Source organism: Protopterus annectens, chromosome 5.part0 (genome assembly GCF_019279795.1).
Source record: "Protopterus annectens isolate FY-2018-M chromosome 5.part0, PAN1.0, whole genome shotgun sequence".
Taxonomy (NCBI): Eukaryota; Metazoa; Chordata; order Ceratodontiformes; family Protopteridae; genus Protopterus; species Protopterus annectens.
The window spans coordinates 1,242,300,010-1,242,327,299 of record NC_056735.1 but is presented as its reverse complement, the minus strand read 5'-3'; the positions used below and the strand labels follow the sequence as shown (position 1 = coordinate 1,242,327,299).

Genomic DNA, 27,290 nt, shown 5'->3' with positions numbered 1-27,290 from the left:
CCGGATGGTGTCCCTGGCTGTGTGCTCCACGAACTCAATGAGGAATTAAACCCACAGTTAGGACAGCTGTTTAATCTTAGCCTCACCTCAGGATACGCACTCAAGGAGTGGCGCGGCGACTGTGGTCCCACTTCACAAGGCGGTGCCTCCACCGACCCTGGAAATTACCGTCCCATTAGCTTGACAAGCCTTATCTGCAAAGCCATGGAGAGGATCATAATGGAACTCATAAATAAAGACATAGGGAACTTGCAGACTTTGGATCCAACCCAGTTTGGCTTTGTCAAAGGCAGATCATGCCTTTTAAACTTGGTTGACTTTTTCGAGACAGTCACCAAGGCCATTGATGAGGGAAAGGCAGTCCATACAGCCTACCTCGACCTGGCAAAGGCCTTCGACACAATACCCCACTCAGGTATCATCGAAAAACTCATCAGCTTGAATGTAAACCCATACATCACAAGATGGGTTGCAAACTGGCTAAGTGACAGAACCCACAGGGTCAGAGTTGCTGGAGCCATGTCAGACTCAAAGCCTGTCACAAGTGGTGTCCCACAGGGCTCAGTCCTGGGTCCACTCTTGTTCGGCATCTACTTTTCTGAAGTACAAGCAAACACAGGAGGGTTATGGCTGACAAAGTTTGCAGATGACTGCAAAGTGGGCGCCATAGTCGAAAACACATCTGACACAGATATCCTTCAGAAGGGCCTCACAGAAATGGATAACTGGTGCCAGAGCCATGGCCTAAAGTTAAACGCCAAGAAATGCATAGTCATACCCTTCGGGAAAACAAGGTTACCCCTAGATACCATATAGGTGGCAATCCACTGAGCACAGAAGTCATCAGGGATCTGGGGACCCAGGTTGACAGTAGCCTTCGCTTGACACTGATGTTGCTAAAGTAGTTAGGAAAACCTTCTACATTGGCCACCTGATCATGAAGGGATTCACATCTAGATCATGGGAGGTCATCGCCCCTGTACTCATCACTCATTAGACCTATGATTGAGTACAATGCCCCATTCGCAATGTATCTGACCAGACACCTGCAGCAGCTGGAAAGGCCCCAAAAGTTCCTCACCAAAAGGATAAAGGGTCTCAAAAATATGTCTTATGCTGCCCGACTGAAAGAACTCCAGCTCTATTCAGTCTCATACCGCTTGCTCAGAGGTGACCTGTGCCTGACATATAAGGCCATGTCAAACCCAGATGTGATGAATATGCTTCACCTCAAAAAATCTAGATCCCTCAGAACCACAAGGGCGGGAGACTTAAACCTTGACACGGTTATTAATAGAACGTGCTGGAGGGACAGATTCATCACCCAGAGACTCCCTATGCTGTGGAACAAAATCCCGGTACATGTGAGGCAGAGCACCTCGCTGGCCTTGTTCAAGAGGAATCTTGACCAATGGATGGGAGATCGCAGATATACCCCAGGGATTACTTCAGTGTCACTGCTTGACAGAGGCACAGCAAAATAATAGGCATAGTTTTATTCAAACTAAAGGGGTGGCGAAAGCCACATAACTATGGGCTAGGCTTATAAATGCCCTTGGGCAGATAGCCTAGTATGAACCTATGAACCTATGTGTAGCTGCTATGTAACACACAGAGTCATTATCAGTAAGACCAGAGTCACTCAGTAAAAAACTATATCACTTAGATATAAACCCTTCCTCCCACCAAATTTCCACACATGACAAACTCAAGAAAAATGACCAAAATAAAGGGTAGCTCCATACCGGTAGTGGTCAGCAAATAATTACCTTTATCGCAGTCAACTACTGAGTATAATCAGAAATACACTAAGACAAGCAAAACTGTCAAACTTATCTGGCTGATCCATTTAAAAGTATTAATTCAGGTTATCTCACCTAACCATTCCCTCTAAGGCAGAAAAAGTGTCCAAAATATCCATGTGAGCAATGTTAAAAATCAGAGAACAAGCCAAGATCACAGCTAAATTTTGCATGAAAATCCCATGAGCATTTTTAAAAAGTGTTGAACACCTACACCAGAGCTGCTCACTATAAAAAGCTCAGCAGTCCTTGGTCATAAGCTAATGACCGGCAGGCAGCCAGTTGCTCAACTTGGGTTACCTGGGATAGCTCTTCTGTATTGCCTTTCTCTAGTATTTTATTGGGCGCACACGGCTGTAGAGTAGAGCCACTGGAGTGATCCCTGGGGTGTTGACCTTCTCCTCGACCTGCTATTCCGGTCTTGGCTGGAGAGTGCATGGCTTCCAGTTTGGATATATAAGTGCATATCTCACAAGTCTGACTGTTGAGAGGTAAGAGGAGAGGATTGTCAGTATACATGAGGCAGTTGTTACATTGCCTCTGGATGCCCAAGTTTACCAAGTTAATAGGAGAAAGCACAAGGAACTGACCTTTACACATGCCTGGTGGGATGGGCATTAAGTACTGGAGCTGTTTCTTAGTAGAAAGTTTAGTGCTGGTAGCACTTGTGTGCTACAATAATTGCTACAAGAAGTCTGGTAAAGTGCTAAACTAATAAGCTAGTAAAACTGCAGGAGAGGAGAGAACTAGCAGATCTAAGGGAAAAATTGAAGAACAAACTTTGGTATGCCTTGAAGCAATCGGATAACAAAAGCTGTTAGACCAGTGTTATAAACTAACACCACTACAGGAATAGGGGGGAACCAGTTTCAGAACAGATAAACAAAAAACAATGCCAGCCAATATCTAAAATAATAATGTCAGGCAAAAATTAAGACAATACAGAACTCTGAAAAAGTGCCAATAAATATACTTATCAGCGATATATTTCCAGATTGTTTGAGAAGCACTCTTCAGTCCGCACGCCAGAAGTTTCTAACTGTGTATGCCTTAGTATGTCCATGTATACATATGCACCAAAATGAAACATTCACCCAATTGACCCCTTCAGTAAAACGTTGAGGTACCCCCAGTCAACATAAATTCACTAGCTCATCCAAAACCAGCAAAAAATACATAAAATGTTGTTGTGTCTTCCGGCTTTTTCCCAGTTAGGGGTCGCCACAGCGGAACTCCAGTCTGCTAATGATTGGTAGTTGATTTTTATGTGCCGAGTTACCAGCCCTGACGCTCAACCTTCAACGAAGGTGCGCCCATTCACACGTCTCCACGCAGAAGACGCTCTAGCTGAGAATCGAACCGGACAGCGTCTGACTGTGAGGCAACAACACTAAATTGCTGTAATGCCAACAACTTAAAAAGGTGGCTCAGTGTTAAACTACTACAAAACATATTCTACATAAGGTGGTCACATTCAATTTGGGAATGAAATAAAAATGAACTACAAATATAAATATATGATTATAGAACAAAGAGGAAAAAAACTAAATTACACCCAATGTTTTATCCATCTCCTACTCTAATTACAACATAAATGTATCTGGAAATATAGCATACAGGATTAAAGGTTAGAGCTGCTAACAATCAAATGGGCCTATTGGATTTATCTACCTAACCTAAAATAAAAACACAGTTTTGCCTACTCTAACAACAAATACATGGGGCCTTGCCAGGTTATGTGATAAGCTGGTCCACAGTCTAGCAATATGTGAAGTTTCTCATTTAAAATTATCTACATATGCAAAAAAAAAACATACCATCAGCAAGTAAGCTGCTCGTCTTTAACCTATTTATTGCACCTGATCTATATATATATATATATATATATATATATATATATATATATATATATATATATATATATATATATATTATAGTATGGTTGTTACCTGTTCTGCTTATTGATGTATGCATGTTAATGCTACATCAATGTTGAGCTATGCAGTTGTAGTTGGTGTAACTTTTGTTACTGTGATTACCTGTTGAGCTCGTCTCCTGTGGGCTCTGTTGAAAAGTGGCACTTAGCACAACCACATTATCTCAGTCAACAAAAGGAATAAAATAAATAATTATCTCAGTCAACAAAAGGAATAAAATAAATAGAAATATCAGTATAAGTATACATTTCTTCCCTAGCATCAAACTCTATGGTAAAAAAAACAAATACTAATAACTGTACAAATATGCACTGGAATTTCTAGAAGAACAACGCAGTTTGGTTTCAACACAAGGTGACAACCCCTACTAGTGTGACAACTTCTGAACGAAGCCCCATAGTACAGTTAAATTAAATCAAACACATACCCAGCAGTACAGAATACACAATTCAGGTCAAGATACTTTGCCTTTTATTACTATACAGCATATGAAAATGGACAAAAGCTCCAACGTGAACTCATTGCTGCAAGCATATTTATGGGTAACTAAACATTTGTCATGTTAAAAGAAATTTGTAGGTACCATCCTTATGAAAATTCTGAACAGTGCAGCACCTGGGTACAGTTAATTATATTAAAATATAGAATATAATATTAGAAAAGACTTCACATCCCTCAGGAAATGTCTGCTAACACAAACCCTGTTACTCCTGTAACTTTTTAGGTTTATAAGAGCAATATTTAATATTTAAAAGTTAACTGCTATTGGAACGTCTGTTCAACCATCCTTCTAAAAAATATATCAGTACCCATTTGACTATTCTAAATACTCCGTGAAGTCTCATCCTAATCTACTCAACCCAGCAGTGCACTGTTCCGGAGTATATACACACTTGCTATAATGAGGTAACTGCTACTGGAACATCTGTTCAACCCTCCTTCAAAAAAATAAAATATCAGTACGATCCACAACCACTCACAAACACTATTCTAAATTACAAAAAACACAATCACAAAACAGCAGCAGTTACTTAAAAAAAAAAAAAAAACGAAAAGCAATTTTAATTGCAACGGTCTACAGCAATCCTGTTAACGGCATTCATTCCTTCAGCAAACGCAACATATCATTTCTGCTCTTTAGCGGGAGGGTTTTTTTATATATAGAAAGATGGGATGAAGAGAAGGACTGCAGGTCTGACGGCTTCTATTCTTGCTGAAATACTATTTGAAAACTTGTGCTGCTGTTTATTTTTTATTTTATTAAATTGCAGTTTATACTGGAATCTGAGCCAATGGAGTTTTTACTGAAAAAACTGGCTTAAATTTTGCCTGTTGAGCTAATTATCTTCTAGATTTCTACGGAGGTAAACAGCATCTTAGTCAAGAGATGGGGACTTTTTTGTGGTTTCTAAGGAGCCCGAGAAGTGTTGGATATAGAAGTAATAAGAAAAGCCTTAGAAACCTCACATTTCAGAAGTGGCTGAAATGAGTAAGGGGTGGGGATCTTACTGGAATTGATGCCTCAGGCATCACACAAAAATACGTGAACTTTCCAAATTATTGGGGGGGGGGTGTCAAACACTGACTAAGTAATCAAAACACTCACTCAATTTGCGCACTCTGTCTTCCATCAAGCGACTGCTGCAATCAACTTCGTATTTATGCTGAAATTGTAGTACCGTTCCCATTACCTTTACACAAACTAGATTTAGCTGTGTGTAGGAATGGAATCCTACAAAAATCAATTTTAGTTGCAACTGTCTACAGCAATCCTGTTAACGGCATTCGTTTCTTCAGCAAACGCAACATATCATTTATGCCCTTTAGTGGGAGGGGTTTTTTTGTAGATAGCCTTAGAAACATCACATTTCAGAACTGGCTGAAGTAAGTAAAGGGTGGGGGGTCTTACTGGAATTCACGCCTCAGGCGTCACTTAAAAATACAACAGTCAATAGAATGTTGTTGAATTATATGAAATGGCTGGATAAACAATATGTTATAAGTAGTGGACTGGTGATGCATTAGATAGAGAGTTTAGTAGTTTAAAACAAAAGAAAATTAGGTTGGGGGTGGAGCAAGTGGTGGCTTGGATTGCAAGAATCCGATTGGCTACCACCACTTGCTTTATCAAGAACCTTTTACACGGAATTTATAGCAAAAGTTTAATGTGAACTTAATGTAAAAACACACTGAATCGTAACTATATAATGCAATTTACATGTTCAGTTACGATTTCAGTGCGTTTTACATTAAGCTCAACTACAAATCTTCACTACAGTTTCTCGCGCTTCAGGAAGGTACTCGGGGGTAACAGCCTGAAATTAGTATCTTCTCATGGCGCGCTTGGTATTAAGCACACAGGCGCCATAAGAAGGTACTCTGGGTTAATGAGTTAATTTGTTTTAGTGCCTCTGCCCATTGATTTGATGGTATGTCTGGGTACTCTGTTAAGGTTGGAGTTTCTTTCAAGGAGAATCTGTATCCCTGAAAAATGATTTTTAGGACCCATTTATCCTTTGTGATGGATAGCCAATTGTCTTTGTAAAGGGACAGCCTTCCTCCTAACCTTTGAGGGATGGGTGAGTGGCAGAGGGGGAAGAGTAGTCATTGCAAGTCCTTAGGGTAGGGAGTGGACTTAGAACTCCCTGCCATGGGTGTAGTTGAGGTCCATGGCCTGGTCTTCTGTTGTCTTTGGGACTGCTGACTGGGTGGTCTATCCCTGCAGGCTTTCATTTGTCCAGGTCTGGGATGGGTAGGAAAGGACCAATGTTTGGAGGGAAAGTTCCTGCTGAATCTGGGAGGTTGGACCTGCAGGAAGTCTCAGCTGTCTGCATAGATTTGGACATAACCTCCATTCTCTTGATCATCTCCTCAGCATTAGATCCAAACAAGCAGTCCTTATCTAGGGGGCATCTAGGAGTTTTGATTTAACATGATCCGGCAGAAGTTGCTCTTTCAGTCATGCATGCCTCCTAATGACTGACCCCGCCACAGCAGACCCGTTAGAGGCTTCCAGGGCATCGTATCCACAGTGTAGGGAATGCTTTGCCACTTGAGAGCTGGAGTGCAAGAGCTACCCTAGCTCATTGGAAATAGAGCTGCCTGGTAAGGATGAAATCTTCTGTTTTAATAGTTCCAAGGTATGTTGCTGATATTTCAACATATGGAACTGGCAGTTGAGAGCTCTAACAGCCAAGGTAGCAGACATATATACTTTTTTACCCAGTTAGAACTCTGCTGTCCTTGTCTGAAGGAATAGGATTTTTTAATGAACTGGCCCCTAGCTCCTTTGGGTCTCTGGGTGATAACCTCTGGGTCTGCTGCAGGATTTTTGAACAAGTACTTGTGGGTGTCTGGCACCCTGTAATACCTATCTGGCTTACTAGGTGCAGGGGGGGGGGCATCAAGAGTGAGGCTAGACTCCATAAAAAAACATCTTCCATCACCTCCAGGGATGGCAAAGGTTTTGTGCTGGGGGAGATCTAAAAACTCCCTTAGTCTCTTAGACTGCAGGTAATCCTGAGCTTCCCAGTGAAAATGTTCCTTGAGGGTGTGCAAAGTCTCACCAAAGGATAGGTCCTCATGAGGGAATGCAGAAGGAATGGATTCCTCTGCATCAGAATCCTCAAAGGGGGTAAGGGGCTGCTGTTTATCATCAGAATCCAAATAATCAGATTCTTTAGTGTCACGTTTTGATAGAATGTCTGGGGAAAGATCCCTTTTCCTTTTGGATGGAGTGGTCTGGTTACCTCTGATAAGAGATAAGGTCCTCTCCATCTTAAGTTGTTGTGACTGAGCAGGCTGGGCTTGAGAAAGATGGCGAGTAGGAACACTTTGTAGGAGTGGTCTTGCTCTTAAGCCTCAGTGCTTCAATGGGCCTGTGAGTGGCTGTAGCCAGCGGCGTGGTCATCGTTTTTTTGTCTGGCATCAATTGTCTGAAAAGCCTTCTCGGAAGCCAGTGCCTGGCACAGCGGCTCCTGACCCAACCTCATGGTTGACAACTGAAATATCGGCATATAGACTGTTCCGGCGGTGTACTGGACTCCGAAAGGGTCTCGGTAGAGGCCTGTGAAGAAATCGAGTCAGGCATCAGGGGCTGCGAGTAGGTGCCTCACTGAATTCCAGAGAGCTGATGACTGGCTTCAGGGAGGAGTCTGTAGGCTTAATTTTATGTGGTCTGTCCCTTTCTTTATCTTTTCTCTTTTTGGGAATATCCACTGCATGTTGACTGACAGACCATTTTGTAATGCGCAGACCTGTTTCTGAAATGCCTAGCTACAATTTCTGCTCTACGTCGAATGGCCCTAGAGTTAAAGAGGGTGCAGAACCGACACCAGGGGATGTCATGAAGTGGGCCTAAACAAGTTACATACAGGTTATGAAAGTTTCGGTGTGCTGTTTTCGACAGCAGAGACATTTATTTACTTTTTTGGACATCAGTTTGCAAGAAAAAAATCCCCAACAGGATACTTAGCTTTAGTCATTTTCAACTTCACTTTGTCAACGGCTGACCGATGCCCACGCAAACTGCTTCTGCATCAGGCTCCACGGCAAGAAAGACTGATGTAATAGCACAGGCTGCCCCTGCTTTATACCACTGATGGACCTGACATCCGCCCCTGGTGACCGCAGCCAATGCAGGAGGGAGAATCTTTACTCTGGTATTTCGGGCCGGCTGAGGGTTACCTAGCAGGGATAACCCACTAGTGATGACTGCAACAGTGAAACACGAAGAACATCAGTAAATACTGCCTACCTTGACCTGGCAGTGTCATTTGACATAATACCTCACTTGGATATTATAAATTCACAAATTTAGACATAAATCCTTAAGTCACCTGAAAGATAGCCAAATGGCCCACAGATGGGGCACATGAAGTTAGGGTGGGGGGAATCCACCTCCATCAAGGGGCCTCTTACTAGTGGTGTCCCACAGAGTTCGGTAATGGGGCCTCTCCAATTTGGAATAACTTCTCTGAAGTCGAGGAAATGTAGAGGGCCTTTAGCTGACCACATATGCTGACAACCTCAAGCTGAGTGTAATCACTGAATCCCCTACTGATGGAGATATACCCTAGGAAGTTCTGATAGAACTATGACCTAAAAATCATTACAAAAATATTGCATAATCATGCCCCTCTGGTAAGATGACCACCCTTGCAAATTACAACATTGATCAAACTCCACTAACAGTAGACCCAGCTGCATGCAATTTGGGAACTCGGGTTAACAGTAACCTGATCTTTGATCACCACTAGTCTATAACAGTGAGAAAATCCTTCTACATGGTGCAACTTACAAGTAAGGACATGGCATCCACTTCTAAGGAGATCATAATCCTACTATAAATCAGTCCTCATTAGACCTACAACAGCCACAGAGGTTCCTCACAAACAATGCAGGGTGTAAACATGTCCTATGCAGACCACCTCAAAGCCCTTTCACTGTAAGCAGTGTCTTACAGACCAGACTACTGAGTGGTAATCTATGCCCAGCATGAAGCATTCTCTGATCCAGCCCTGATGAATCTGCTACACATTCACAAAACAAACAGCACTAGAATTATCTGATATAAGAATATAGACCCTAATCTGTGGCGGGACAGGTATGTCTCTGAGATTTCCTCTCCTCTGGAACAGACTCCCCCCATTCATGTGAAACAGGAGTTTTTCCCTAGGCCTATTCATATGGAACTTGGACCAATGGATGGGAAATCACAAATTCACCCTTGGCTTGAAACCTGTGGTCCTTATGGACAGGGGCAGTTTGTAGATCTACTCTATGGGCACTGATAATTGGGAAAATTAGGGCATGAATGGCTATGCTTAAACAGGCTCTAGGGCTATTAATCTAGTAACTTCCTATAAAATTAGAAGGCCATATAAAATATTGTATGACAACTATAAAAATCAAGAGGGGGTTAGAAAGCATTGGGGAAGAAAGAATGGAAAAGCAATTTACAATAGAACAATAGGAGGACATATGCACGGCTCCCAAGTATGCAACAAAATCCAGAAGGTTTAAGATTGTTGCTTGGAAATGTTTTCTTAGGCATTTTTATACTCCAAGAAGACTTCAGAGAATTTCTCCTCAGGTAGACCGTAAATGATGGAGGGGTAATGGGGAAGAAACAGGTAAATGAGAACATGTATGTTGGGAGAGGAATAAGTTGGTAGACTTTAATAATCCCCTACAGAATACTCTTGTCCGAAATATTGGGTGAACAAATGAATTTAGCTAAGGAATGACTATCGAGCTGGGACAGAGGATCTAATTTGCCTAGATATAGTAATGCCCTATTCATTTTAATTCTGTTGGCTGCCAAAAAAAGCAATTGCTAGAAAATGGAAATCAAAGTCTAAATCAACTGAATTTAAATTACTGAATAATATAACAGAGAAACAAGAAATAAAAGAGGGATCTTTAGAAAAGGGAAGGAGCACACTACTTAGAAATAGAAATCGCAACAATGCATGCAGAATAATATACAGGGGGAGGAGTGAGGTTTAACGGGAGGCAGGAATTCAGCAACTTCTGTAATGTTGGACTGATGACAATTACAAAGAAAGAAAAGTTATGTGAGGTTTAATGTATGCAAATGGAAAACACTAATATGGTTTGTTTTCTTTTTTGTTAATGTATGTTTGCCTAAGTCAACTAATAGTTTAATAAACATGTTTAAAAATCAAATTATGAAATACAGTCAAAATATCTGTATCAGGGCAACAATCAAAGTGAGAAATATTTTATGTCAAATTCTGCAGTTTACCATACCTCTCAACCTCAGTGCAAGAAATCTAGACAAAGCCCAACAAAATGGGGGGACAAAGGCCCAAAAATAGGGACATATTTTAAATACTGCTCTTATAAACTTAGAGTAACAGGGTTTGTTTTAATTCCAAACAAGAAAATACAGCAGTCAATTGTTCTTTTGTTTGTTTTAACATACATTTTCTGAAGGATTTTAAATCTGAAACTCAAACGTATGACATTTAGTGAATTCAATCCTCAGATTCATTCCAGTGATTTGCCAGAAACCCACAACTTTTATGAGAACAGGCCAAAAATATGAGCCAAAAATCTGGACATTCTGCGAAAATCTGTACAGTTGAGAGGTAAGAGTTTAGGCTGCAATCAAGGACTACACACGCACCTTAAAGTCATTCTAGCCACTATAAAGTTCCTCTAGTAACAATAACCACTCCTGCTGTTTGAAAAACTCACAAATTCATCTTACTAGCAGAGATAATTAATGTCAGCCAAGGCCAGGCTTTAATCTGCAGTATGTGCTCATAAAATACGGAAAATCTGCAACGATCACCGAAGCTGGCTATAGATCAGACTGAAATAAGCATGAAGACCAACTATATATTTCTGTTCAGAAGACAAGTAAAAACATGAGCTTTTTAGGTAGCAACAAATGAAAGAGAAACGGTTACCAATAACTCTCTGGTTGAAGTAGTCAGGAAGCATTCGTTCACAGACAGCAACAAGGAGCCAGAAGGCTTCTTCTTCTTTAGCATAGAGCAGCAAGACAGAAGTCAGAATGTTCATAGACTGTAAAATAAGAACAATGTAGATAAAGTAACATGAACATCAAATGAACAGATCATATGTTGTATTCATTTTAAGACAAAAAAATCCTCAGTTTACAATACACACACACATATATATATATATATATATATATATATATATATATGTGTGTGTGTATGTATATAAAAAAAGACGTTAGATAAGTAGAGTCTCAGAATACATGAATACAGAAAATGCCTCAACACTGACAGTATGGACATCATAACCATCATTAGTTCAGGTGGCATGACAACAGTGTGTGATGCAAAAACATGCACTCAAAACCAGTACTTAAAATGTAAAATGGCATGCAGACAGCTACAGAGCAATTTTTACTTTAATTTACTGCATTCTTCTGCAGCACACCCTTCAACAACTCTCCAGTGGAACCTTCCCACACTATTAACATAACCTGTCATTATCAAAGTCCCATACTCAATTGCAGCACTATGGCTTGCAGTCCATGGTGGACCCTGCAAAACAATGTAGAAATGTGTCAAGGAATGGAGAGGCAATACTCTGTTCAAGTTCATAAGTAAAGTCTGCTACAAGGTGTCAGTATTTGGTTGTCTATAGTGCTATCTGGCCATGCATGGAATGTTGTTGTAGTTTTTCAGCTTTTCCCGGTTAGGAGTTGCCATAGAGGAACTCCTGTCTGCTAATGATTGGCAGTTGGTTTTTATGGTGTCAAGTTGCCAGCCCGACGCCCAACCTTCAACGAAGGCACACCCATTCAACGCATGTCTTTCGAACGCCCACTCGACCGTGGGAAGGACATGCAGACTCCACACAGAAGGCACCCAATATCAGCATGGTATCAAAAACATACTGGATACTACACTGCAATCTAATGAATACTATTTTTCTTCCCCATTCAGGTTTTCTGTGGCCCAAAGTTCACTGGCACAGGCACACTGTTGGCAATGAATGTAGAGAAAAAAAATCACTATGCCAGGAGCTCTACAGTTTTTGGACTCCACTTACATAATCACTTGTATTAATGATGGCAATCATCTAAGTGACTAAATCAGCAACTAGATGTAACATGCAAAAAGGGGAAAAAAAAATTTTCTTTAACAAGGTTGTGTGATGACAAAGTTAAAACATACTATAAACTTTGAGTACCAGTTTAATAAAGTCAACCACAAAAATGCTACCAATCATGCCACTTTTGTACATAGGTTCATAGGCGTTTACTAGGCTAATGAACACAAGGGGCTTTTTAAGCCTAGCCATGCATCCCAAATCTCTGACAAATTCTGATACCCTTGATAAGTGTAAGCATGGGCCTGGGAGATGAACCATTTACAGGTTACCTGTTTGCATCAGAAACATAGGTGTCAAACCAGGGATGAATTTCCTGTTTCTCATCCAGTTTGTGTACATGCAAGTACTCTCACTTTTTACTGGTTACAAATCTAGTTGCAAACCTTAGGAATAAGTTATTCTTACATGTTGGTGTCATTAGCTTAAATACTATACACATTCTCTATTAGATTTGTGTTTCAGGCATAAACCAGTCAGCAATATAAATAATTTTCTCTCTATGGTAAACTTTGGACACTAACTTCAGTACAACTCCTACAGTTTTTCTATTGGTCTTTAAATACTAATTTAAAACTTAGCTTTTTCCAAATTCATACAGCCCAAACCTTTCACAAATAAATGATCAGAATTCAGTTTATGTGGAGTACAGATTTAATTCAGTCCTGTTAAGGGTTTGCTGACTGGAATACCCACAAACTTACAGGTAACTTTAGTGTAGTTTTCTCTCTCCAAGATACTGAAAGATGAGCAGTTTGTCTGTAGTGTAACCCCTTCCCATCAATTACCTCTCAATATACTCAGTGGATACTTTTCACTTTAAACTTATTCATAACGGACACTTGATATACACACCTTCTTGCCTTAGGCACTTAGAGGTGGCTGGAAATCTATCTGCAGTTTAATCCCTTCAGCTGCCTTATTACACCTCGTATAGCAAACAGCTCCACATCTCAGTCACAGGAAACTCCAGTTAACTGATGGGACTGCAAAGCCATTCCAAGGTTGGATGACAACTTGAAGGACAGTCTGACAAGGAAGCCAACCCATGGTTCCACACTCAATTCTTTGGCTGCATTCCTCCATTATAATAGACTTTTCTCGTCTTACCTTATCACCAGGACTAGCACACATTCCTCTTATGTTGACTTTTTTTGGTCATCCATTAAAGACAGAATTACACTGTGCCACTGTGATTCTCTAGTCTAGTTCTAGACTATTCTATTACATTCACTGTAGCTGTAGATGCAGTTTTCTGAACTCTAACAATCTTAACAGATTTTGGCAATTTGTTCACTTTTAAAATTATCACACACTTGGTCTCTGTTCACAAATTCCATCATAGCTTCTTGCTCTCCTCATATTCCCATTCTATTTCACATAAAAGCTCTAGTAACATTGCTTTTTCAGGTTGCATAGGACTTGTAACCATACTGATAGTATTGCACATTGTTTACACCACCTTGTTCATATTAAATCATTCATATTAAATCTCATGGAATCATATACTGACACAATTTGCTCTTAAAATTTTGCACACAACTATGCAATTTGCCAAAGGTGCTAGTCAACTATTCAAACTGACAATAGCAGTAACAATTGAATTTATGAACAGTTTCCATTCTGCTCAAGGAGTTAGTTTCTGTTTCACTACCATGGCCAATTCTTCATTCACCTTAAACAGTTTCTTTTTCACCACCTTTAACTTTGGACTCCAATTCTAGGATTTTCTTCTTTTTACTTCCTTGGGTATGCACTTAAACAAGTACACTCCCTACTCAGAGGGGATCATTTCATGAAACAGATCTGACATTCTTTGGGCAATTTAGGTTTAGATATAGTCACAGTTTGTTTCAAAGTATCTTTAGATTCACCACTGTGAACTATATCACAATTCCCCTTATATTGTTTGGGCCACAAATATCTTCACAATTGTCCTTATTACTGTCTGCTTTCCATTTTTGACTTTCTTGTATCAACTCAGCATAGGAATCAAGTATTTGCTTTAGTTTGCACATTAATCCCTGCAAAGTAGTTTTTATTATCACCACAGCTATATAATAAACCTTGCAGAGTTTTATATTCAACTTTCAAATGTTTAAATACAGTAATTCGTTCAAGAATGGTATTCACATTTTCTGTCTAAAACCTTTAAGGGCTAATCTTCGGCCTTTCTTTACATTCACTTTGTAGCAATCCCAGCTCCTTTTTAAATACCCAACATAAAAAAATGAGAAGTTATGTACTTACCATAATGTTCCATGTTAGTTGTCCTCTTCTCGCCTTCTTTCTTACTGGATGGGTTCGGAGCCGAACCTCTGCTCCGATTCGGCCTATTACTAAAGCTCGGGAGCTATTTTTACCGGCTCGAGGCTATCCTATGTCCCATAATGCTAGGCGTGATATACCCAGATCTCGTTTGATAGCTAACACTATGGACATACATGTCCCCACCATGACGGAGAATATATATATATATATATATATATATATATATATATACATATACATATATACATATATATACATATACATATATACATATACATATATATACATATATATATATACATATATACATATATATACATATATATATATATATATATATATATATATATATATATATATCTAGATAGCGAAGGAGAAAACTCTCATGATAACACATCTCAGAAGATACTCTCGGTCTTGCCAGGCTAGGGGGATGGAGGGTGGGACACAAGAAAGAAGGCGAGAAGACAACTAATACGGAACGTTATGGTAAGTACATAACTTCTCAATGTTAAGTTGTCAATCTCGCCTTCATTCTTGCTGGATGGGACAGCGTCCCTAGCACCTTAGTCCTGGGTGGCTCAATGGAACAAACTCTTGAGTACAGTGGAACCAAAATCAGCCCTACTTCTAGAGGTCATGTCCAGCTTGTAATGAGAAATGAAGGTATGAGGAGAGGCCCATGTGGCCGCTGCACAAATGGAATCCATTGGCAATCTTGCCTGAAAGACTACTGAAGAAGCTAATGCTCTGGTTGAATGAGCTCTGGGCTTAATAGGGAGCTCTTTATGCCTCAATTGGTAAATCAACATAACAGAGGTCAACCACCTGGACAAGGTTACTTTGGAAACTGGCAGGCCTGGTTTCCCTTCCACGTAAGACAGGAAGAGCTGTTCCAATTTCCTCATCTGCTTGGTTCTATCCAGGTAGAAGCGTAATTGACGGTGAACGTCGACACAATGTAACTTCCGTTCAGACCTATTGGTATAAAGTGGGAAGAAAACAGGAAGATCGATGGTCTGATTCAGATTTTTTTCAGAGAGTACTTTGGGTAAAAAGGACGGATTAGTCCAAAGTGACACAAGGTAAGGAGGGCGAACACAAAGGTCTTGAAGTTCTGATACCCTTCTCGCTGAAGTGATGGCTACTAAAAACAGAGTTTTCCAAGAGAGCAACTTTAATGAACAGGAAACCGCAGGTTCAAAGGGAGGGAGAATTAAAGACGACAGCACCAAATTTAGGCCCCATGGTGGGAGAGGATCTTTTACCGGGGGCCTAAGTAAGAGGGTTCCTTTTAGAAAAGCTTTACAAAGTTTGTGTGACATAATGCTGGTCTCCGACAATCCAATGTGAAAATTCGCAATGGCTGCCAACTGAACTCTGATGGTGGCTGAAGAAGATCCCATTTGAAAAAGTTCTGCTAAAAACTCTAAGACTGTATGGACAGGGGCTGTAAAAGGGTCAACTTGTTTCTCCCCTGCCCAAACAGAGAAACGCTTCCATTTGCTAGCGTAAGTCTTTCTGGTAGTAGACTTGTGCGAAGCGAGGATGATGTGTCAAACTGAATGAGAGATTGAGGGAAGCCTAGCTAGGGTTGGAAGTGGAGCAACCAAGCTGTGAGGTTGAGAGATTGGAGAGACTGATGCAGCCCGGTTGATGTGTCAGAAGATCTGGCGCTGGGGTCCAGATGCCAGGGTTGATCTAGTAGATGACGTTGCAGGATCGGGAACCAAATTTGTCGAGGCCAGTAAGGGGCAACAAGGATCATTCTGGATCTCAAAACAGTTGCTTTCTGGATTAGCTGAGTAATTAAGGGAAAAGGGGAAAAGCATACAGAAGACCCCAGGGCCAATCGTGGACTAGAACATCTCTGGGGAGAAGACCTGGGAGAGGGAAGAGGGTGAAGAAGTCTGGGCACTTGCTGTTTTGAGGGGTTGCAAAAAGATCGCAGCAAGGCTGACCCCATCTTCTGAAGATTTTTCCTGCTACTAGCTGGTTGAGAGACCACTCGTGGGGCATGAGAATGACTCTGCTCAGCCTGTCCACTATGACGTTGGACTTCCCGGGGATATGCGTTGCTACCAGAAAAGTACAGTTTTGTACCTACCATAAATGTAGATGTTCGAGGATTCCATTGCTGCAGTCCTGACTATTGGGTATAGTCCGCCCCAGTCAGCCCCAATACCAGAGAGTATGACGTTGTCAGGGCGCATTAGACTGACGCCCAGCGCCAGTACGTGGGCATCTGCATGATGACACGTCCATCATTGTTTTTCTCTTTCTTTCTCGAAGAGAAGACAGAAGACAGACAAGTCCCAAAAACAAAAACCTGCAATACAAACACAACATATATATATACAATATAATACAAAATATAAGCCAACCAAACCCACCAACCACACCTATTCCCTAAATACAAGGAGAAGTTTGGACAGCAGCAATGGAATCCTCTAACATCACATTGGTGTGTAGGTACAAAATGGTACTATGTTCTTCCTGCCCTGCAGCAGTGACCACACAGAATCCTACTATCCCAAGGCAGAGGTAGCAAATAAGGTCAGCTGAGAGGTAGCAACAGTAAACAACAACAGCAAACCAAACCTGGCTTAGAAACAAAGGCGTGGTGATAATGCCTAGATGCCTTATAGACTGAAAGTGGCAAAGTGCCTAGCAAAGTATTGCTCTGGCAGTAGTAGTGGAATGAGGCCTAGGCCTAATCCCAGCTGCCTTGCCATGATGGGAATATGAAAAATGCAATGCAAAAGTAAATCACCTAGAAAATAGTTTGTTTTGACACAGGCTTGCCCAAGCACCTACAAGAAAAAGAAAACAACAAACTGCTAGACTTTCCCTTTATTTTGAGGATCTGCAAAAAACGAGGGCAAATGAATAGTTGGTTTAAAGCCACACTAGAAACCACCTTAGGCATGAAAACAAAGGTGGGTCACAATCATAGTGAGCTGAAATTGCTGCAGCATCTTTATGGAAGAGAAAAGAAAACCTTTGTCCAAATAATTCAGTAAGATATTGAAGAGCCCACACTCAATACCACATGACAGTTGTGTTGTCTGTTGGAATCAACACCCTGCCCTGGAAAAGTAACTCCTTGAAAATCATCAAATGCAAACTGGACTGCTAACATCTCTTCTGTTGAATTCTTTTGAAGGCAAGGTATTATTTGAATGACAGTGTCCAAATCCTGGCAGTGCTGTGTCCATACATTTTTGAGATACCATTGTAACTTCCTATGCAGTTTATATTCCAGGTGCTGTAGAAGAACTTCCCTTTCTTGAGCCAGAGAACTGGCAGTCAGCAAGTAAGGATAGGGATAATTCTTGAAGCCTGAAGAGAGAACTGATAATGAGAATTTCCAGTTCAAACCGCAGATATTTCTGCAACTTAGCCTTATAGGCACATGAAAGGTAGCTTTTTTTTTGAGATCTAAAGTTACCAGTGATAACATCTTGAACTTGGGAATGTCCAGATAGTGTTTGAGGATAGAAAAATCAAAATGGTCTCGCAAACTGCTTCTGCATCGGACTACGCGGCAAAGACTGAGGATATGACGTCGGGTCATGCGCATTAGTACCTGATGTACTGACGTCCAGTCTACGCGCCCTGACCGACGCCACAGCTTTATCTCTGAATTCGGGCCGACTGGACGCGGACTATACCCAATAGTCAGGACTGCAGCAATGGAAGACGAAGAACATCCGTTGAGAAGAGATCGCCCACTGCCGCAGTCTGAGTGCTTCTCGACATAGGGGGTAGGACCTGGTTCCGCCCTGCTTATTGATGTACCACACTACAGACATCGTCTGTCTGAATTGCAATAGTCCCGGTGGGTTGAGAGTCTTGAAGGGCCTGCAATGCTAAAAACGCACCACTCTCATTTCAAAGACATTTATGTACAGGTGGCTTTCGAAAGGCTGCCATGTGCCCTGGACTGTCCTGCCCTGAAAATGCCCCCCCCCCACCTGATCAGGGAGGCATCCGTTGTCACAGTAGCCACAGGAAGAGGAAGGACAAAGGGTCTGCCCTGAAGAACCTGAGGGGAGACCATCTACCACAAAAGGTGTCTTTTGCATGACTGAGTGATTAGAATGCTGTGTGACATTGGAAGCTGTTGAAAGGACCACTGGGAAAACAGCATCCATTGCAGGATCCGCATGTGAAAGCGAGCTAGGGGGAGTAATGTGATAGCAGCTGCCATGAGACCTAGGGTTTTTAGTACGAATCTGGCCTGGAATCTGCTCTCTTGTAGTAGGATTTGAACATGACCTCGAATGTCTGAAATCCTTTGTATAGGCAGTTTTGCTGACAGTTCCACAGTGTTTAAAACGGCACCTATGAAGGTAATAGACTGACAAGATGACAAGGCAGACTTTTCGGAGTTTAGAAAGATACCTAGCTCGTTGCAAATTTGGAGGGTATAATCTCTGGAATGAAGTAGCTGACGCTTGGTGGTGGCAGTAAGGAGCCAGTCAAAGTATGGAAACACCTGGAATCCTTTTCGGCTCAGGTGAGCCGCAACCACTGCCATGCATTTGGTTAACACCCTGGGGGCTGTGGTGAGGCCAAAGGGCAGGGCTCTGAATTGGTAGTGACTGGCTCCCAGCCAGAAGCAGAGAAACCTCCTGGAGCACCTGTTCATTTTGATATGATAGTACGCATCCTGAAGGTCTATAGAGCACATCCAATTGTCCTGACCCAGGAAGGGTAGAATGGACTGAAGCGTGACCATCCGGAATTTCGTTCTTTGAACAGACTTGTTCAGCCTGCTGAGATCCAAAATAGGTCTCCAGTCCCCTGGTTTTTTTTGGTACCAAAAAGAACTTGGAGTAGACTCTGGATCCTTGCTGGTCTGCTGGTACTGGCTGGATGGCTCTTTTTTCTAGCAGCTTTGAAATTTCTAGTGCTGCTTGATCCCTCAGACTGGGTGGAACGTCTGGAAGGGGCCCTTTTGGTGGTTGTGGGGTATGAATAAAGGGAATTTTGTAACTCTCTGATATGATCGACCGTACCCAATTGTCTTGCGTGAGGGAATGCCAGGCTTCTGGGTACAGTGATAGTCTTCCCCCGACTGCCTCCGAAGATGGACAGTCGGGCAGCTCCTCAGGGGTGCTGGAAGGGTTTGTCAGAGAAGGATTCTCTGCTACCCTGATTCTGCGGACCCCCCCTGCCCCTTGGGCGGCGTCCATTATTGTTCCCTCCTCTGCCTCTGGAGGGAAGCTCACCACGTGCGTCAGGCAGCACTCCCTGAGGTTTGCGGAACCACATTTTCCCACCTTTCTGACCCTTAGAGTATGGTCTAGAAGGGGTAGAAAAACGGACTCCTACGGCAGAGAGAGTCTTGCCTTCCTGTTCGCACCTGGTCAATGTATCCTTCACTTGAGGTCCAAACAAGGCAGAACCATCAAAGGGGGTGTTAGTGAAGGACGCCTTGAAGGGGTCAGCAAAATTGCAAAGCCGCATCCAAGCGTGTCTCCTTAGAGCGACGCCCGTGCCTGCAGCCCTACTCGCTCCATCAGCTACATAAGAAATGAGCCGCATGGAGGAGTTGACAATAGAGTTTAGGGTCCCCAGCTGGGAATTGATCTTTTCCTGAGACCCCGCAGCTGATGGGTCCTGTAAGTTATCACCCAGTTCCTAGAGAAGGTCTCTCTGGAGATGGGTGAAATGGCACAAATAATTCAGCGACCGCATAGCAAAGGTCGCTGAGGAAAACATCCGCTTTCCATACCTGTCCATAGTCCTAGATTCCTTATTAGGAGGATGGACAGGTACTGAAGGGTCAGCCAACTCCTTTTTAGTGGCCGCCGCCACCAACATGGCATCAACAGGGATGCCCTTAGTTAGAAACTGCTTGTCAGAAGGGACTGTAATAAATTTTGTAGGCCTCCAGGGAGTTGGCTCCATAGTATCTGAAGCCGTCCACGCCTTTCGAGCCACCACATCCATGAGCGGGTCGAAAGGGGGAGACACCCAGGAGGTGGAAGGGTGAGAACCGAATGCATCCAGGCACACCGATTCATCCTCAGACGGGTTAAGGGCAGACCAGTTTCCTCACTGCTTAAGAATCTCCAGGATGTCAGAAAATGAGATATCCTCAGAGGGGGACCTTGGGGACCCTTCTGAGTCATTCAAGTCAGTGTCCAATGTGAATGACTCAAGGGAGTCTACATGCTTCCTCTTGCATTTTCTGAAGGATCATGGGAGGCCTTGGAAGGGGAGAATATGCCCAATGGGGCTACCTGTAGCGTTGGCTCTCCACGCTCGGGATCGAGAGAGCGGGTAAAGACTGAAGCAGGCACCATAGAGGGAGGAGCCGAAGGAGCCGACCGTGGAGCAGGCACAGGGGCCAGCACACTCCTCATGACCTCAAAGGCGGACCATATCATGCAGGGAAGGGGGTCCCTGCTCCGAAGAGACAAGGACTCCTCCCGGCACCGAGAGGGATGGCTCGGTGTCCGATGTCGGGGCCGAACTCGCCTGCGCCGAAGCTCCGACAGGGAGAACGGGGTCGGACAAGGGTCCGATGCCACTCATCCCCTCGGAGCAGAGAGTCCCGGCACCTGGATCCCTCCAAGGATGAAACCAAGGAAGAGATCAGAGCAGACGAGGGAGCCGAAAGGGGTGGTATTGGCTCCGACGTTCCGGCGGTCCCGATCCCTATGATCTCCAGCTCCGAACTCACAGGAAGAGTCGGAGGGGGAATCGAAGAGGGAGTAGTGAAAGCCACTGCCTGATGAGGAGGGCTATGCAACATCTGGGCCAGTGCCTGCGACTTAAGTAGTCTGCTAACCACCCTCTCGAGGTCATGGTCCAACAGCCTGGAAGACAGAGAGGAATGGGACCTGTGACTCCGCTCCGATAACAAGGGAGACTTCGGAGCCGAATGGACCGATTCCAGGGAAGGAGACCTGGGATGCTTCTTGCTCGAAGACGGCTCCGACAGCAGAGTCGGAGCTGACTGAGGCCTCGAATCATCGGTTCCGGCTGGAACCGATGCAGTGGTAGTAGTAGCACCGCTTGCCGACAGCTCCGAACATGGAGCCGACGGTTTGGCGGGCTTAGGTGGTTTACCTGATGAAGGCTTAGCCGGGGAACCTTCAGGTTTTAATAAGCCTCTTAAAATAAGTTTGTTTCTGCGTTCCTGCAGGACTCCTGGACTGAACGCATGGCAGACAGAACAAGAGTCCTGCAGGTGCAGAGGGCCCAAGCAATATACACAAGAAGTAACCCCATCTGTCAGAGACATCTTCTGACAGCACGAGTCACACTTCTTGAAGCCCGAGACCTTAGTGTCTTAGACATCCTGAAAAAGGGATAACTGGCAGACAAGGACAACTAAGGGAGGTCTAGTCACAATCAGCCAAACACACACACAAAAAAGTTGTAACAGACCAGAATAATATAACAAAACCCCACACTTATTAATACAATCTAACTAGGCTCACACATACAACTACAGACAAATAAGTATGGAAAAGGATTGGCCAAGGGCCTAACTATTAGGAGAGGGGAAAAAAAACTATCAAAAACTACCCAAGAGGGAATCCTAAACAGTGATCTAAAGGGTAGTAACTATAAAACTATCGCTAATATTTTAACCCAAAAAGCGGACTAAAACCAAGAAAAAATATTAATACAACCTGAGCCGGCAAAAAGACGCAACCTCGTAGCTGAAGCGGCACACGAGATCTTGGAATATCAAGCCTAGCACTATGGGACATAGGATAGCTTCGAGCCGGTAAAAATAGCTCTTGAGCTTTACTAATAGGCCAAGTCGGAGCAGAGGTTCGGCTCTGAACCCATCCAGCAAGAATGAAGGCGAGATTGACAACTTAACATTGTAATTTGTTTCTGGTCATCATCCCCTTCAACTTTTTCCCCTTTCCTGCCTTACCCTGGCCAAAGCATTTGGATTTTGGTTTAAGGCGGTGATCTCCTTGGTCAGTTTATTGTCACAAGCCAAAGCTCATATACAGCTCTCCTTATCTCTTGGAGCCGTGCCTTACGCAATTACAGCAATCTGGGGTGCTGAATGTGATGTAAATACTACACAAATTCAATATTTCTAACTTCTTTAGATGCAAAGCACTGATTAACCATACCTCTCAACCTCAAAGCAAGAAGTCTGGACAAAGTCATAAATAATGGGGGGGCGCAAAGGCCCCAAAACAGGGACACTTTTTAAATACTGCTCTTTCACACTTAGAAAGTTGATAGAATATGACATTTTGCATTAGCATGAATTTTCTAAAGGTTATGAGGTCTGAAACTAAAATGTCTGTTATTTTCTTACTTCAACCCTCAATGACTTGTCCGTGATTTGCCAGAAAACAATTTTATGATAAACAGAACAAAAATATGAGGCAAAAAATATAGATATTCTGTGCAAAATCTATAGGTTGAGAGGTATGCTGATAACATCCTTTCATTATGTGATGTAAACATTATGCAAATAATGTTTCTTTAAGAAAAATCAAATAACACTACATTTCAGATACAGGAGAAATTCCTTCAGGTTTGGTTATAGGGTCATTATTCTTCTATAAAACGAGGGTATTTCTTTTTAGTTTTGCCAGACTCCCTAGACTGTCAAGAAGGCTCTTTGTTGTATGTAACAGAAGTTTGCATTTAGATTGCAATTTTGATTGCAGACTGTCACATCTCAAAAGAAGGTGGCTCTTTACTCGTGCAATTGAATTCTCAGGAAGGAAAGATGCCTCCTACTACACGCAGCATGGAAGTTCTGGGAAAAAATGCATAACCATGGGCCTGAATCAAGGTGCTCTGGGTGGTAAACCTTCATCTGAAGCCTGAAACACATCTGTCTCAACTGGAAAAGTTTGTTGTATATCTGGACTTTTTACTCAAACGGTGTACATATTCTTCCATTGGTGAGAATATATATTTTTTCAAAATGTGTTTTGCAACATTGAGCAAAGTAAACTGGGAGCGGAATGAAGTCCATATTTTCAGATAATTTTAAGTCCAGTGTCTTCAAAATCCACTATCAGGTGTAACAGTCATAAGCAATTTGAATGATATGCCAGCTAACTGCATCCTTAACTTACTGTGGATTAAAATGCTTTGACAGTTTTGCGAATACCTAAAGCACAGAAAGTGCAGTTGTATAAAATCTTACCAGAAGAGTAGATGTCTTTCCCTTCACTGTTGCAGTACTCATTACATCAGGGATCCCCTGCCTAGGGCAGCCCAATGTGCGGCCAGTTTACCAAATCTTAAGGTTGCTTTAAGGTACTCTGTATGTCACAGGTATGCTACTTGCATAAAGCGGACAATCTGGACGTACCATCCTCAGAACTGAAAGCCCCAATAGGAATGCCAGTCCAAGGAAAACCAAGAGGTAACAAGTACATCCAGAAGAGAAATGCACCAGGGAGAGGAGAGAAGGGGAGTGAATACCGAACATTGAAGGAAAGGACATCTACTGTTATGGTAAGCTTTTACACAACTGTACTATGCCCTTCCATATCACTGTTGCAGTATTCTTTGCCAAAGCTTAAGAAGAAATTTGGGAGGAGGAAGGACCAGCACAGCTCTTTAGGAAGCCATGAAGGATGGCCCTAGCGAAACCAGCTCTAATTCTGGAGATTCCATCCCACTAGTAGTATTTGGTAAAAGTATGCACACAAATCCAGGTAGCTGCCTCAAGAATAGAGTTAGTATCCAAGCCCTTGAAAAAAGCAGCAGAAGAAGCCAAAGCTCTAATAGAATAAGACTTTACAGAAAAAGGAAGGCTCTTACCATGAAAATAACAAAAAGAAATGGCTTTTGAAATCTAAGAAGAAACAAGTCTGCTTGGATACAGCTAATCCCAAGGAGCTGGGCTCACACTACTCAACCCATAGCCGGCCTTAGGCATAGGCCAACTAGGCGGCTGCCTAGGGCGCCACTGTAGTAGGGGCACTTTTCCAGTATTTATTTGGTGTAGGTAGACAAGGATGGGGGCACTGTGGAGCCCTTTTGCCTAGGGCACCAGTTGACCTAAGGCCGCTCCCGACTCAACCGTATTGAATTACTTGGCATTTACCAGTTTTAAGGGAAGAATAATGGGGTGCCACAAATTCCTGGGTGGCCCCTTCAATTTCCAGCAATTTCCCAGTTTTTTTTCAAATGTTTTCTTCCTCGAAGTTTTTGCCGACGTGATCATGTGCAGGGGCATGCACAATCTTGTCAGCTTCGTGAGGCTGATTTCCAGCCAGTCAAAATTCAGCTAAGTGCTCAGGGGTTGGGACTGTCTCTCTCTCTCTCTCTCTGTAGTGTGCTTGTTTACCTCTCTAGACTACATATGTTTGTACAGCGGCGATTAGTTTAACTTGATTACAGATGAAGCACTGCAGTGTAGTTCTGCAAGTGAGAAGTGTATTAAATAACTACAGCAGTAAGCAGCAGCCATCCCAGAGTGCAGAGTCCAATCTGGACTGGTCCCATCCTGAATCCAGATTCCCACCCAGTCAGAAAAGTCAGTGTTTTACAACATGTACTCCCCAGGAATCTGGAGCCTGAGTGGCGGACCCAGACCCAGCAAGCCTAGAATCAGAAATCAGGAAGGAAGCCTTGGAAGAACAGGTTTGACCAGGTCACAAGCACAGCTCTTGCAGGTGGTAGTCTTGAAGATGAGAAAATTTATCTCTGGTGGCTCAGGGTGTTCCCCTCCTCCTCCCTCCAGGTAAAAGGAAAAAAAAAATACGATTGCAATACATAAGTCTTCTCAAAAAGGATATTTCTTCTAGTCTTTACAACAATATTCTTAAATGTCAGGCCAACATGGGATGCTAATAATTCATTAAGATACTTGTAGATAAAAATATGTCTTAACAGTCTATACTTGATCGCTAATAACTGAAGCCTTAGCAAATATTATGTAATATATCTAAAAAAAATTCTTCTAGTGAAAGGTTTCTGCACCCTTTTTAGTTTACTGACAGACTCAATACAGTAAGATCAAAGCAAACTATAACTCAGTGAATGGTAACGGTCTTAAAGAAGTAAAATAGCATGTTAATTTAGTAACATATTAGTGATGTTGTTTGTAAATGTAGATCTGTGACGGTCGCAGTGACAATTTCTGATTGTCGGCTGTTTGCAGGTAGTTGCAATAATGAACAAAACAGTGAACATATTTTGTGGTTTTGTCTGAAACTGACTGTCATGCCTTACACAAGTGTTGGTGTTGTGTGGCTCACGCCTGGTGTTTCATTGTACTTATTTTTCCTATAGTACTCATTTTTTTCTGAGCATGATCCTACTTCCTTTTCTAATGGGTGCCGGAATTATTGTGTCTGGTATTGCATAACCTGAACACTTCCAACATTGTGCATGCTTTTAGTTGTGCTTTCCATCCAGTTTACATTGTCTAAGACAGTACCTTCTATCTTTTACAGTTTCAAGGGATTGTAAATATAAATGCCAAGTACACATGTTGACTGGAAAATACGCTTATTTTAACTTTTTTTTTTTTTTTTTTAAGTTATGGATGTCTGTGAGGAAGGCATTGGGGGAACTTCTGCACCGTTGTGTCCCTGGGGAAGGCAAACATTAAGAAAATGTATTTATAGACTTTGGTATGTTAGTTATAGAGGCAATGTTGTAACCTAAGGGTGCTGACTAAGAAATCGTGGCTTGAGTAGGCTACGGATTGAATGAGTTGAATGGCTTTTTATATATAGGAACAGCTACATTGACATAAAAGTAAAACTATGTAAATGTCTACAAGAATTTTTGATGTGTGCACAAAGTACAGTTTTGTACCTACCATAAATGTAGATGTTCGAAGATCCACATTGCTGCAGTCCTAACACCTGGGGTAGTCCGCTGTCCCAGTCGGCCCGAATACCAAAGTATAAGGCTGACGTCGGTCAAGGCGCATTAGTCTGACGTCAGGACGTCAGGGTACAAATGCGCATGACCGACGTCATATCCTCAGTCTTTTCTTGCCCCAGATGTCAGAAGACCCTAAAAAGATAAGGCCAAAACCAAAAAACACCAAACACTCCTGTACCAAATATATGTACAATATATACAAATTTACAAAAGTACAACCCCACCCACACAACCACCCCTAAACACAGAGGGGAAGGAGGGAGGGTAAATTGGACTGCAGCAATGTGGATCTTGAACATCTACATTTATGGTAGGTACAAAACTGTACTATGTTCTTCATCTCACATTGCTGCAGTCCTAACACTTGGGTAGAATCCCAAAGCAGAGGTAAGGGAGGCTGGCAAATCATAAAGAAGCAGGAGCTGTCAACATGCCCTGCAAAATAGCCGTGGCAAAACCAGCCCTAGATTTAGAGTAGAGAGGAAGGTGGTAATGCTTAGAGAAAGTATGCACTGAACTCCAAGTAGCTGCCTCCAAAATATCCTTAGTTGCCACCCCTTAGAAATGCTGTTGAAGTGGCAGTAGCCCTAGTGGAATGAGGCCTAATCCCAGCTGGAATCTCCTTGCCATGATGGGAATAACAAAATGCAATGCAAAACCCAATCCACTTAGAAATAGTTTGTTTTGACACAGGCTTGCCCTGAGAACTCAAAGCAAAAGAAACAAACAACTGCTGAGACTGCCTAAAATCCTTAGTCCTGCTTAAATAATAACGCAACTGCCTGTGTACATCTAAAGTGTGCAA

The 27,290-nt window shown here is 42.4% G+C and overlaps 1 protein-coding gene across 1 annotated transcript in view; it reads right to left on the bottom strand.

The window, feature by feature from the left end:
* TBC1D8 (TBC1 domain family member 8) overlaps positions 1-27,290 on the bottom strand; it is a gene marked incomplete in the record, with an annotated part of 2,215,010 nt that overhangs the window by 1,456,480 nt on the left and 731,240 nt on the right. The window contains 1 exon segment of the mRNA XM_044071089.1: positions 11,179-11,296. Coding sequence (XP_043927024.1) covers positions 11,179-11,296 — 118 coding nt within the window.